Source organism: Hibiscus syriacus, unplaced genomic scaffold (assembly GCF_006381635.1).
Source record: "Hibiscus syriacus cultivar Baekdansim isolate YM2019G1 unplaced genomic scaffold, ASM638163v2 tig00111498_pilon, whole genome shotgun sequence".
Lineage (NCBI taxonomy): Eukaryota > Viridiplantae > Streptophyta > Magnoliopsida > Malvales > Malvaceae > Hibiscus > Hibiscus syriacus.
Window position 1 is genome coordinate 211,430 of NW_024063104.1, and position 13,604 is coordinate 225,033.

The 13,604-nt window shown below is 34.5% G+C and overlaps 2 protein-coding genes across 2 annotated transcripts; both read left to right on the plus strand.

The window, feature by feature from the left end:
* The first annotated feature begins 4,446 nt into the window (after positions 1–4,446).
* On the plus strand, positions 4,447–4,999 carry LOC120163845 (receptor-like protein 43). The gene is made up of 2 exons (XM_039173666.1): positions 4,447–4,875; positions 4,979–4,999. Exons 1-2 carry the CDS (start codon positions 4,447–4,449, stop codon positions 4,997–4,999), a joined length of 450 nt encoding a protein of 149 aa, XP_039029597.1.
* Positions 5,000–10,558: 5,559 nt separating this feature from the next.
* On the plus strand, positions 10,559–13,158 carry LOC120163817 (ubiquitin-conjugating enzyme E2 36-like). Its single transcript, XM_039173641.1, has 8 exons — positions 10,559–10,645; positions 10,938–10,965; positions 11,101–11,187; positions 11,585–11,643; positions 12,246–12,287; positions 12,373–12,446; positions 12,771–12,868; positions 12,980–13,158. The coding sequence occupies exons 1-8, from the start codon at positions 10,610–10,612 to the stop codon at positions 13,015–13,017; spliced, it is 462 nt and encodes a 153-aa protein (XP_039029572.1). The 5' UTR covers positions 10,559–10,609; the 3' UTR covers positions 13,018–13,158.
* Positions 13,159–13,604: the final 446 nt, after the last annotated feature.

Sequence of the window (13,604 nt, forward strand, 5' to 3'; positions counted from 1 at the left end):
GAACCAGACTGGTAGAAAGATCAAACGTCTTAGGATGGAAAATGGAGGGGAATATAAAAGTGACCCATTCTTTGACGTTTGCCTTGAGTATGGTATTGTTCGACACTTCACTGTTAGACATACACCACAAAAAAATGGGGTGACAGAGCGTATGAATCGAACACTATTGGAGAAAGTTCGATGTATGTTGTCTAATGCTGGGTTAGGCAAGGTATTTTGGGCTGAGGCTGTGACATATGCTGTCCATCTCATTAATCGTCTGCCGTCATCAGCGATAGGAGGAAAAATACCATTAGAGGTATGGTCTGGAAAACCTGCTACTGATTATGATTCCTTACATGTATTTGGATCCACTGCTTATTATCATGTGAAGGAATCCAAGCTTGATCCGAGAGCAAAGAAGGCTCTTTTTATGGGAATCACCCATGGAGTGAAGGGATTTCTCCTTTGGTATTTAGACACCAAGAAGATAATTTGTAGCGGAGATGTTACCTTTGATGAATCTGCCCTAGTAAAGAAGGTAACAAGTGAAGATGTCCACAAGTAGTACTCCGCAGCAGGTGGAGCATACTCCAAAATAGGTGGAGTTTCAGGAGATGATAATCCCAGAAGTTGATGCAGCTGATTCTTCAACTCCAATAGAAGAATCAGAAGATGAATAGGTTCAAACCCAAGAACCATTGGAGACACAAGAAACACTTGCAGTTACAAGGCCAAGGAGAGAAATTCGTAGACCTGCTCGATTTGTTGATATGGTGGCCTATGCTCTTCCAATTTTTGATGATGATATCCCTATCACTTACCAAGAAGCAATACAAAGCTTGGAAAGTGATAAGTGGAAAAGTGCATGGATGAAGAAATGCAATCTCTCCAAAAGAACAACACTTGGAAACTGGCACAATTACCGAAAGGTAAAAGAGCCATTGGATGCAAGTGGGTATTTGTAAAGAAAGATGGATCTCATAGCAAGAAAGATGTTCGCTACAAGGCACGGTTGGTAGCTAAAGGCTACGCGCAAAAGGAGGGAATTGACTACAATGAAGTATTTTCCCCTGTTGTGAAGCATTCCTCCATTAGAATATTGTTGGCCTTGGTAGCACAGTTGAATTTGGAGCTAGCTCAACTTGATGTAAAGACGGCTTTCTTGCACGGTGATTTAGAAGAGGAGATCTATATGACTCAGCCAGAAGGATACAAAGATGGTGGTTGTGAGAAATGGGTTTGTAAGATGAACAAATCGCTATATGGATTGAAGCAATCTCCGAGGCAGTGGTACAAGCGATTTGATAGCTTTATGAGGAGGCAAAAGTATACTAGAAGAAAATATGATCATTGTGTGTATTTGAAAAAGCTCAAAGATGGATCTTTCATTTATCTTCTCTTGTACGTTGACGATATGTTGATCGCTTCGAAGAGTCAAAAGGAGATAGACAAATTAAAGGCTCATTTGAATCAAGAGTTTGAGATGAAAGATCTAGGTGAGGCCAAGAAGATTCTTGGTATGGAGATAAACAGAGATAGACAGAGAGGAAAGCTTTGTTTAACATAGAAGCAGTATCTGAGAAAGGTATTACAATGTTTTGGCATGAATGAAAATACCAAACATGTAAGTATCCCATTGGCTTCTCATTTGAAACTTAGTTCTCAATTATCTCCTAAAACTAACGAAGAACGAGTGTATATGGCAAAAGTTCCATATGCTAATGCAGTTGGGAGCTTGATGTATGCAATGGTGTGTACTCGTCCTGACATTTCACAAGCAGTTGGAGTTGTGAGCAGGTACATGCATGATCCTGGAGAAGGACATTGGCAAGCTGTGAAATGGATTCTACGGTATCTCTAACAAACCGTGGATGTTGGTTTAGTTTTTGAACAGGATGAAGCACTTGGTCAATATGTGGTTGGATATGTTGATTCCGATTATGCTGGTGATTTGGATAAGCATCGATCAACTACTGGGTATTTGTTTACTCTTGCTAAAGCCCAGTAAGTTGGAAGTCTACATTGCAATCTACGGTGGCCTTGTCTACTATAGAGGCAGAATACATGACAGTTTCAGAGGCTGTAAAGGAAGCAATTTGGCTTAACGGGTTGATGGAAGACTTGGGAGTTGTTCAAAGTCACATTAGTCTCTATTGTGACAGTCAGAGCGCTATTCACTTAGCGAAAAATCAAGTCTACCATTCAAGGACTAAGCATATCGACGTGAGGTATCACTTTGTGCGGGAGATCTTTGAAGAAGGAAAGATTCTACTTCAGAAAATTGCGATATCAGAAAATCCTGCAGATATGATGACCAAGGTGGTAACAGTAATCAAGTTCAATCATTGTTTGAACTTGATTAACATCCTGAAAGTATGAACACCTTCGGGTGTGTAGCGCTTGTGAGCGCAATTAGAGGCACTACAAATTTGGGGAGTTGAAGAAGTTGAGTAGGCTTGGTAATTTCAAGCCAGGTGGAGATTTGTTAGATTTGTCTAGAAATTAAGTTGACAAGTTGGAAATTTCATCTTGGTTGGTGGCCAACTTATTGGAAATTTCATATTGGTTGGTGGCCAAACTTTGAACATGTGAATTTCATATTTGGTGGCTAACTTGTACACATTGGAAAATTCTTTGGTAGGTGGCCAAACTTTGAACATATTGTTCTTGAAACTCAACTATAAATAGGCCTAAGTATTTCCATTAGAAATAATCCCAAAAACAAGTTCTCTCTTCCTCTTGTATTCTTCATTCTCCTACTTTGGGAATTCCAAAGAATTCCATTTTTTGTAATATTGGTGATATAGTGAAGTTATCATCCGGTGTGTTGCCCGAGGAGTAGACGATATTCTCGTCGAACCTCGTAAATTTGGTGTGTTCTCTCCTTTATTGTTTTTTTATTCGGTTCTTTTTCATTGTGTTTCAATATTCAATAGTTTGACAGGTTTATCCGCTGTGCAACCTTTGGTGGTTTTAATCTTGACATTTTAGGTCAATTTTAAAACTAAGTTCGTGTGAGAAATAACCCGTTTTCCCCAACAGCATGGGCAGATGAAACAGATTCCCAGGCAGCACATAATGGGGCAGCGGCGCATGTTGCAATTTGTCCGAAGAATGGCACTACCAATGCTGTGGAGGAAGTTAGTTTGGCGCAAGTGAGTCCTTTAGTGGAATTGTGTGTTGTTTTCGATGGTAAACCGCTAGAGGATTTTAATGCTTTGGAGGATTATAGTATGACATACGTGGGTCCTACGGATGGGGCTAAGAACAAGGTTGCACATGTTGAAATGTGTCAGAGGAGCGGCAATTCTATTGCTTTGGAGGATATTAGTATGGCGCACGTGGGTCTTGTAACGGATTTGGGTGCTTCTCTCGATGATTATGCGTCAGATGCTCCATTTACGCCTACTGATAGGATTAAGAACAAGGTTATTGTTGAAAGTATTGGACGCTGTGCTTTAATCAAAGAAGTTGATCTTCGGAAGACACAATCTTTATCTAACATTCAAAGGCTTTTGGAGTTTCCCAGTGCAGAGTTATGTTCATTCAGGAAAACGGTTGTGGGGCCTTTGTCTAAGTCTCCTGTAAGGGTTAATTCTGCTCACCCAAGAGAACAAGAGTTGTTCACGAAGAAAAAAATGAAGAAGATTAAATTTGGCTCCTTATTGAATATTCAGGATAAAGTCCTAACGAAAGCTGAGAAGAAAAGAACAGATCGAGCGTTGAAGCGATTCAAGTTGGCGAAATCTGATCTTCTCTCCTCTGAATTATCTGGTAGACCTCTTTCAGATTCAGATTTGAAGAAAAGGTGGGCTGTTGTTTCTGTAGGAACAGAAGAGATTCTGCCATTAGGGGTTGCGTGAGGTCTAAGGTTCTGTTCTAGGAGGCTAAAGTCTTGTCGGTTGAGAAGTTAGTTTCGGGTGGATTGCTCCTAGTTTACTTCAATTGTTCTGACTTTTGCCGAAAGAAGATTCAATAGCGTATGAGCGTCAAGGTTGGAAGGACTAGTCTCATAGGAGCTAGTAAAGGAAGTTTAGGCTGTATTTTGCGTGCTGGGTTGAGGATCGATGGAGTCATGGTGTTCTGTAGTGTTTAGCAGGTTTGGTGAACCTGGTTCTTGCTGTTGTTCGGTCACTCCCTATTGCTGTTGTGTTCGCTTAAATTCAGTTGTTGTTGTCCATTCTGTTCTTAGTCTCTTTATGCTCAATGGAATGGATTGTATGGGTGTTTGTGTGAGTTTGTTGTGGTTTGGGGTTTGCATTTTTGTTGCAAGTGCTATCCTTGTATTGGATCTCTTCCACCTCTTGGTTCACTCTTTTTCCTCCATTTAGGATTAGGGAGGTTTTTTAATGTGGACCTTGAGGTGGTGTACTTTGCATCTCTTAATACAAAGTACCCTCTTTCAAAAAAAGGAACAATAACTTTCATGGTAAACAACCACAAAGTTTTGCTAAAGGCTGCACGATGAGAGGTTTTCGCATCAGTAACAACCAAATAGAAGGGTCACTGCCACGATCTTTGAGTCATTGCAAAGATTTAAGACTTTTCGACGTCGGAAACAACGATTTAACCAACGCTTTCCCGAAATGGTTACGAAATTTGAATCATTTACAAATTCTTATCTTGAGATCGAACAGATTCTATGGTCAAGTGGATGACTCTGATGTTGCAGTTTCCTTCACTCGTTTGCGTGTCATTGATCTTTCTCACAATAATTTCAGTGGCTACTTACCCACCAAATTCTTTGAAAATTTGCATGCCATTAGAGAAGGGTTGGAAATGGAGTACATGATAGATAGAACGACCGATGGAACGATGTATTATGTGGATGGTTTATCTTTTGCAACAAAAGGGTTGGAAATGGAGGTTCACTCACTATTAACCATTTGGATGGTAATTGATTTTTCGGACAATCGATTCTTCGGAGAAATTTCCAAAATAATTGGTGAGTTTCGTTCATTTATTGTCCTAAACTTCTCCCATAACTGTTTAACAGGTTCTATCCCGTCATCATTAGGTGATTCAATGTTTTTAAAATCAGACCGGACATTGAACCGGTGAAGGTACTGGTTCACAGGTTCAACTAGATTCAACCGCGGTTGAACCGGATTTTATATAAAATAATTTTTTTTTAATTTTACATAATATTCAAAGGAATATTAATATATATGTAATACTTTTTGTAAGTTTACAATATTAAAAGGTATAAAAATATCACAAGTCATAACATATATAAATTAAAAACCATAAAATCAAGTGAAACAAAATGATTCAAATCAACTACAACATAATATTTAAGGTAAAACATATTAAATAATAAATATAATTATATAACTATAATCAAAAAAATAAAATTGGGGCTTAAAAAAATCATAACAAATGATGTCATTTGGTTTAATTTTTTTTTAAAATAAACAATCTCACGTGACTAAGAAACATAGAAGAGCATCCCAAAAGTTTAAAGAGTAAAAATATGAGAACAAAACAATCTCACATGGCTAAGAAACATAGAAGAACATCCCAAATTACTTCTATAAATAATAGAGGTAATTTGACATTCAAAATAATGGAGCCTTTTGGTGAGTACAGAGCGAACTATTCTTTCGCTTCAATTGAGCTCAAATTTTAGGCTTCAATTGAACTTTTAAATTTTTTGAGTTCGAGCCTTTTCGAGTTCAAGTTTTAATATTATATTTCGAGTTCGAGTTGAACTTGATAATTTTTAACTCGTGAGTTTTTTAGTTGAGTTGAGCTTACTTTTAAAGTTTTTGAGTTCGAGTCGAGCTCAGCAATACTTGAATTTGACTTGGCTCATTGAACAAACGACGTCATTTGGTTTAATTTTTTTTTAAAAGAAAAAAAAGTGAATCTGCGGTTCAAACAATTTGATACTTGGATTCTTGGCAGTGTTAAACGTTTCTCATAATAATCTTATGGGACTCATTCCTCAAGGCAAACAATTTGATACTTTCACTGATGAATCCTACCTAGGAAACTTGGGTTTATGTGGATTGCCATTATCAACAAGGTGTGATAATGATGAGGGAACTCCAAACAATTTCAATAGAGATGATGAAGATGATGAATTGAATTGGAAATTTTCTATATTGATTGGATATGGATGTGAGTTAGTGGTGGGACTGAGCATGGTATACATTGTATTCACAACTGAGAAACAATGGTGGTTCGTTAGGGTTATTGAGAGAGTTCAACAAAGATTTACAAAAATTCGAACTCTTTCGCTGATGTTTTGCAAAAGAATGCGTGAACAGAGCAGAAAAGTTCATTGCTTGGAGATAGGGGAGCCTTTTCCTATTGCTATTTTACATTTGTCTTGTTTCATGTTGTGTTGTGTTGTATCATGTTTTCTTGGTGTTTATTCTATTCACAAACGCCAAGATTCCAATCACTAATATTGCTTAAGAAATCTAGTATCTCATTCCACTAGATTAACTTGTTGTTGGTTGTTTTAGTTGTTATTTAATTTAAGTAATTTTCACTCTTAAGATTTATTTCTAAATTATATAGTTATTTTCTCATAGGTGGTTTTATAGCATTCTTGTTATAAATTATATACATTTCTTTAAACTTCTAAATTATATACATTTCTAAAGTTATGAAATTAAAATAAGATTCGAATCACTAATATTCACAAAAGCCAAGATTCGAATCACTAATGTCTCTGTTTAAATCTTTAAAATTTTTACTGAAATGAAAAATAAATTTTAATATCATGTTTATCATTCTTGTTCAAATTTAATAAAAATATTATATTTATAATTAAACATTAAATACTTAATTGAAAAACCTGTTTGGGATGATCATGTCTGCTGGTGATCGTACATGGCTTCATTTTGCAATCTATTGGGGTATATTTTGTATAAGTCTGCTGGTGTTCGAGCTTGGATTCTTTGCAATCTATTTTTTTTTTTTTTGGATCAACTTATTGTGCATGTGATCGATCTTGGCTCCATTCTTGTGAAAAAGCTTGTTGTGTATTCACTCATCACATTGTCTTTTTGGTGGCGGTCTGCTTGAGTACAATACGGTTTCGTGATTGTCTTCCTTATTAGTCGAGCACTCGAGTTTTATTGAGGAGGGGATACCAAAGAGGGATCTGCTGGTTGTATGGGAGTTCTTCGATCAAAATCGAGTCTTGCTTTAGCATTTTTCTATGGTCAGTTTTTTTCTTAGACGTGGTGGTGTTGGAAATTTTAAGCTAGAAATTCAATTTGTTCAATCTGTGTTAATTAAGTTAGAGGTTTTGATTGTTGTTTGATTGAAAATCGAGTATTTTTTCTTTTGGATGAGTTGGATCTTTGTGCGTACTCTTTATCTTCGATTAGGATTAGAAAGTTTTTTAACGAAACACATAGTTCGGATTTAGTCGCTTATTATATATTTAATAAAATCAATTTATCTAGAAAAAAAAAACAATTCTTCTTCTCTAACTCAAAACTCTTCATAATCGTCATTAGTGGTGTTGTAGATGAAGCATACAACAGGTAAAGCAATAAATCGATAGCAGCATGGTCTGAAGAAGAAACGGTTCCATAAACTACAACGGCAACGGCAACGACAACATGAGAGAAAAACCACAATCGGCGAAGAACAAATAGTTCCTGTTACAAGTTACATTTTCCATGAATCAATTTCATTGCATATATCAAAATAGAAGAAAATAATCTGTTACAATCACTATTTGTTGGATCTCTCCTTAATTGGAGACGTTCTAGAAAATTCTAGAGCTTTCTAGAGAAGTGTAAAATTTTTTAGAACATTCCAGAGAACTCTAGAGAAGTGTAGAACTCTCTAGAAAGTTGTGGAAGAGTGTGGAATCCTCTGGAATATTCTGGAGATGTATGGAACCTTATGGAAGAGTATGGAAGAATATGGAAGGGAGTGGAAGAGTGTAGAGTTTCTTAGAGTGTGTGGAGCATTCTAGATAATTAATCATTCTAGATAATTAATCTCCACCCTCACCCTTGGATGTAAGTAATCTCCCCCATTCATTGTAGTGGTAGAGTAGTATAAATAGGGGTGAGAGACTTCATTAATTCCTAACTATCCAAGAAATCCAAAAATACTAAGAGAGTTAGAGAGCCTCTTTGAGAGATAATAGAGATGACTTTAGAAGTTTTTATCCTCAAGCTTGAATGACCCACCAAGTGTGAGTAAAATTTTTTGAACACATTCTTGTAATCCCAGTATTCTTTTGTATAGTGGAAGAATCTCCAAATTGGAGAATTATACTTTTGTGCTCTCTTTACTATCCTTAATTTCTAAGTGTCTATCTTAACTTCACGAAGCGAGAAAGACTGTGATTCCCAACTCTATTCAATATTTAGTCCTCGTCTGAAAACGATATCATGTTCTCTATTTCTCGCACCAAGTCAGCTCCGTCATTATCGCAGGAGAGCCACATTTTCGGCCAGTTCTTCTAATCTTACAAATAACCCATTCTTCAAACACATCTCGATTCAATCGATACTCGTACATGATCCAATCCGTTTTTCTAAACCCATCGGTTCTACTCTTATTCTTATAGTCATGTTCCTACCCAGATACTCATAAAAATTCAGCACGTTAAAAAACCCTAGCACTCGACTGTGATCATCCCGAACAGGTTTTTCATCGGTAGAAGATCTCCAGAAACCATCTCCTTCCGATCCATGCACATCTTTCCGAGGTCTTTTCCCGTTAAAATTCCTCTATGCAATCATCTCTCGACGCGTAAACACGAACCGTTGGTCGTTTCTTCCGAGTAATTTTGATCCGTCATTTAAGAAGAAAACCCCCGGCTTGCATGAGTAAACATTACCGACCTTGAACAGATAGCCGAATTGACCTAATCCGGCGATGACATCATCATTGTTGGTGATGAACATGGGGAGATAGATCGAAAGTATCTCGACGTCAGTAGAGTTGAATACCATGTTCGAAGGAAGACACTGCATTATTTTCTTGGTTTTCAGGTTTTGGTTTTTATCTCTTAAGAGTAGTCTACACCATGTATGTATGTATATATAAGGAGATGTAAATGAAATTCAAATTTGTTGACGTGACATTTTAACCTTATTAAAATATGGAATGAGGTTAATTATTTACTTATAATGCATCTTTCTCCTCAAGAGAAAATGTTTATTTTAATATTTTTATAAAACTAAAATAACTTATAATGTATCTTTCTCCTCAAAACATATATTATTAATAAATTTTTAAGATTTAAAAAATAAATATACAGAAATAATAATTTTAGTTATATTAAATAAAAATTATTTATTTTAATATTTTTGTATAAAATTAAAATAATTATATTATATCTTCTTTGTCAAGAAAAAATTATTACTCTTGAATTTTAAATGATAAAACAGAAACATATAAAATAGCAATTTTAATTATATTAAATAGAAGATTTTTACACGAATTAATTTAAGTGGTTGAAGGAATATTTTTTATTTTCAGAGGTCTTGAGTTCGAGCACCAAGGATTACAATATAGATAATTGAGCGTTCATTGTCAAATGGTTGAAAATATTTAAAGCATAAATTATTTTATAATCACTTTAGATAAATAAAAATAAAATATTTTTAGTTAATACTTTTTATTTAAAATTAAAATAACATATATTGTATAAAAATAATATCACGTCAAATATCCTTTGAAGCATTTTCACCAAGTAAAAATAAATTCTTTCGAAGATTTACAAGTCGAACCATAATTTATATATCATTTGTTAAAAATTTAAAAATATAAAAAAATAAACAAAACAAAATTAATATGAAATAAAATCTGCACATTAGATGAAAATCGATGTAATTTGATTTTACTTACATCTTCGAATGAGAGAAACAATAATCTATTACAAATACAGATATTATTAAGAGTATAAATACATAATATCTCATATATCCCAAAATCTAAAAAAAAATATTTTGTGAACTCTTTTCACTATATCATCTGACATCAATATTGTTTCCATGTCGTTTATACGTATAGATTTTATTTTTCAAATTAGTTTCTTCATTAATTAGTATCATAATTAAACTTAAATTTAGGGATTATTTATTGGACCTTATCAGATTCTGTGATATGTAAAACCAATTGTTTATTAGTTTGAGGTATTATTAGAGTTTGAGCGTGTTCACAATGTCTTCAACGTTTCTTTATCAAGACGTTACTGTTTTAATTTGTCTCATATTATTTCTGTGAAATAATATATACCGATGGATAAAGTACTGTGAAATAAATATACTCTCGAATTATAAAAAAAAAACAAACTTAATAATAATAACTCAGCATCTCAAACGTGCTAAGTAACATTTTCGTGTCAAAGACAAAGACGTTTAACGACATATTGTTTTGTTATTTTTCGATAATATAGTGACCAGTTTATTACTTTTAAAAGTTTAATAGAAAAATAAACTTTTACTCATATTTTAGTGATCATTTAGGTAGTTTACCCTTAAATCTAACCCTCGTAATAATGCATTACATAGAGCAAGTTAAGAAAATCTTTCTCCGTTCCTCTGCTTTTACTATCTATTTCTCTCTCTCTATTTCCCGATCCTCAAAACCCTATTTACTTTTTCCCTTTCCCTTTTGATTCATCCATTGAAGCTTGCCAATGGCCAATAGTAATCTCCCTCGAAGAATCATCAAGGTTACTCTTTCGATCTTTCTTTGGTCCTCCTTGTTTTCTCCGATTTGTTTGTTTCCCGAGAACCCTCAAGAAAATCTTTGTTCTTTTACTTTATTATTATTGTTATTTTGCGCTTCTAGCGTTAGGTTTTGTAACTGGAGTTTTTAATGGGTGTTGATGTATTAAAGTCCTTTGCTAATGATTTCAAGATCGTTTTCTGAGATTGAAGAAAGGATTTTCCTTTCGTGTGTGTGAGAATTTTGTTTATTTTTCGTACTTTTGATTTGGGTTTCTTCATCTTTGATCTAAACAGGAAACACAGCGTCTCCTCAGTGAACCTGGTAATTACTTTGCTTTTTCTTTGTCGTCTTTTTTTTTAATCTTTTACCGAAATTCTTGACTTTTGATTAGTATGTTAAATTTCTTTTTTTTTTTAATAAGATAGGTTTTTCTTAATTTCTTTTTCATTATGATAGCTCCGGGAATTAGTGCTTCTCCTTCTGAGGATAATATGCGATATTTCAATGTGATGATCCTTGGTCCTACACAGTCTCCATATGAAGGTAATTGATTTTTCCTTCTAATTGGTTGGAAATATTTTTGCTTTTGAATTGTAATATTTTACAGTTGATTTAAACCATAAAGAGGGGCACCAATGCCTGACTATCTGTCATTAAAATGGTTTCTATATGGTTGAATTTGGAAAGCATTTGATAAAATGGTTGTCAAGTGTTCGTTTTACTTTTGTTTTTTTGGTTGGTTTTCCAATCTTCTAAAGGGGAAAATGGTGAGTTTTCCGTCTTGAGACTTAGGTCAAATTAGCATTTTTCCAGTCTCATATTGATGCTTGGTCTGGTTAAATGTTTTTAATATCCCCCACCCCCCCCTTTTTTTTTGCATTATGTAATTAATTTTGCACTTGTGTTAGGATTTGACAACTTTTCTTGTTTGAGATTTTAGGAGGGGTTTTCAAGTTGGAATTATTTTTGCCCGAAGAATATCCCATGGCTGCTCCCAAGGTACTCGAGTTTGAGTCATTCTTAAAAAACTAGCATGATTTTCCATATCTGCACTGCATCTGTTGCTTGTAAGGTTGATTGCTAATCCTTGGATGTACGGTTTTGCTTGGTTTCATCCGAAAAAATTGTTGCGTATACGGATCGCAATATGATTCAGAATGTTGTAGCTTGCATTATAGAGAAATCTGTTTTTTTTACTTGGTGATTCCCTTGGGTTGTTAAGTCTTGCTCTTATCTTCATATGTTGAATTGTTTGTTGATCGGTGTTGTAGTAAACCTGCTTTATTCTTTGTTGATACATGGTAAAAATGCTTTTGAATGCTCTCTCTTCCTCTCACAATATCTTTTTATCTATATTTATTTATATATGGTACTATGGTAGGCACTTCATTTATATCCTTAAGTTTGCAACTTACCATTTGGTTCTCTTGTACTAGTGAATCACAAGTGTAGTATATTAATAGATTTGCCAACTAACAGTGGTTGGAAATCATAATCAATTTATTGTTTTCTATTCTCGGAAGCTTTCTGAAGTCCATTGATGACATCCTTTTCGATATATTTTGTATTTTTGCCCACCTTAACCGATTTTGGTGTAACAGGTTCGATTTCTTACAAAGATATATCATCCTAACATTGATAAGGTTGGCACCTGTTCCTTCTTTTGTCCTTATTTTATGGTGATAAAGATTTAACTTTTTGGCTCTAAGGATTAAAACATTCTTGCAGCTTGGGAGAATATGCCTTGATATTCTCAAAGACAAATGGAGTCCTGCTCTCCAGATCCGAACTGTACTTTTGAGGTATTTTAAGTCTCCCTAGTATGTATTTCTATCGTTGTAAACCAATGTAGGTTACATGATCTTGAATGCATCAACCCTGCTGAAAATTTTTTATTACATATTTTCATATTGCCAATTTTTTCTTTTGGAAAATTAGGTATTATAAGTAAAATCGAAATCGAATATTTCTTTCCTACACTGCGTAAGGCGTATTCTTGTAGTTTCCCCTCTACCCCCAGGAAGACTTATCAGCAACGCAAATATATTACTACATTAGAAATGGTTCTGTTTATGTCATTAACTTAAGTGTTAGGATACTAAACTGACATAGTATCATTACTTCAGCATCCAAGCACTTTTGAGTGCTCCAAACCCCGACGATCCGCTCTCTGAAAATATTGCAAAGCACTGGAAAACAAATGAGGTTGAAGCCGTTGAGACAGGTAAAATCTATAGTTGCAATCTTAGGTCGTCGGGGTCGCCTAATTCTACTAAAATCGACGATGATATTGATTCACTGATCAACTGTTCCTGATTTCTGTGACCCTTTGCAGCAAAGGAATGGACCCGTTTATATGCAAGCGGTGCATGACGACCGGCGGAATCATTTGCGCTCATAAAATAGCAATTTATGCAATGTTAGCTACTGAATGCCGAATTCATATGGAAAGTTGGACGAATGATGTTTGAAAGAGTTTGATAGCTGTTAAAAATCATAATCCTGTTGGAAGAAGTCTCTGAACTTGTATTATAATACACATTGTCATCTAAAACTCCCAAATGAAGACCTATGGGATTTTCTCTAGTATGGTTATTTCTGATTACTGGTTTGACATATTCGGTTATGGATTTGAGTATAATTTTTCAAATATATAAACTTTTTTTAAAGAAAATATGAATATATTTATGTTGAATTCATTTCATATATTCGTATTTGATATTCATTTTGAATAGGACGAAATTGAGATCAAATATTGAAAGGGTCCAATTATTTAACTCGGTATATAGGGGATTTCAGATATTAATGCAGCGATAATGGAATTTTTCAATCAAAAGCGCATTTTTACTGATATTACATGTCTTGTTTATAAGAGATGTTAAATTTTATATAGGGTAATACATAAATGGTCTTCAGTTTCTGATTATAAACCATCGTTTTATTGAGTATTTTGATTATTA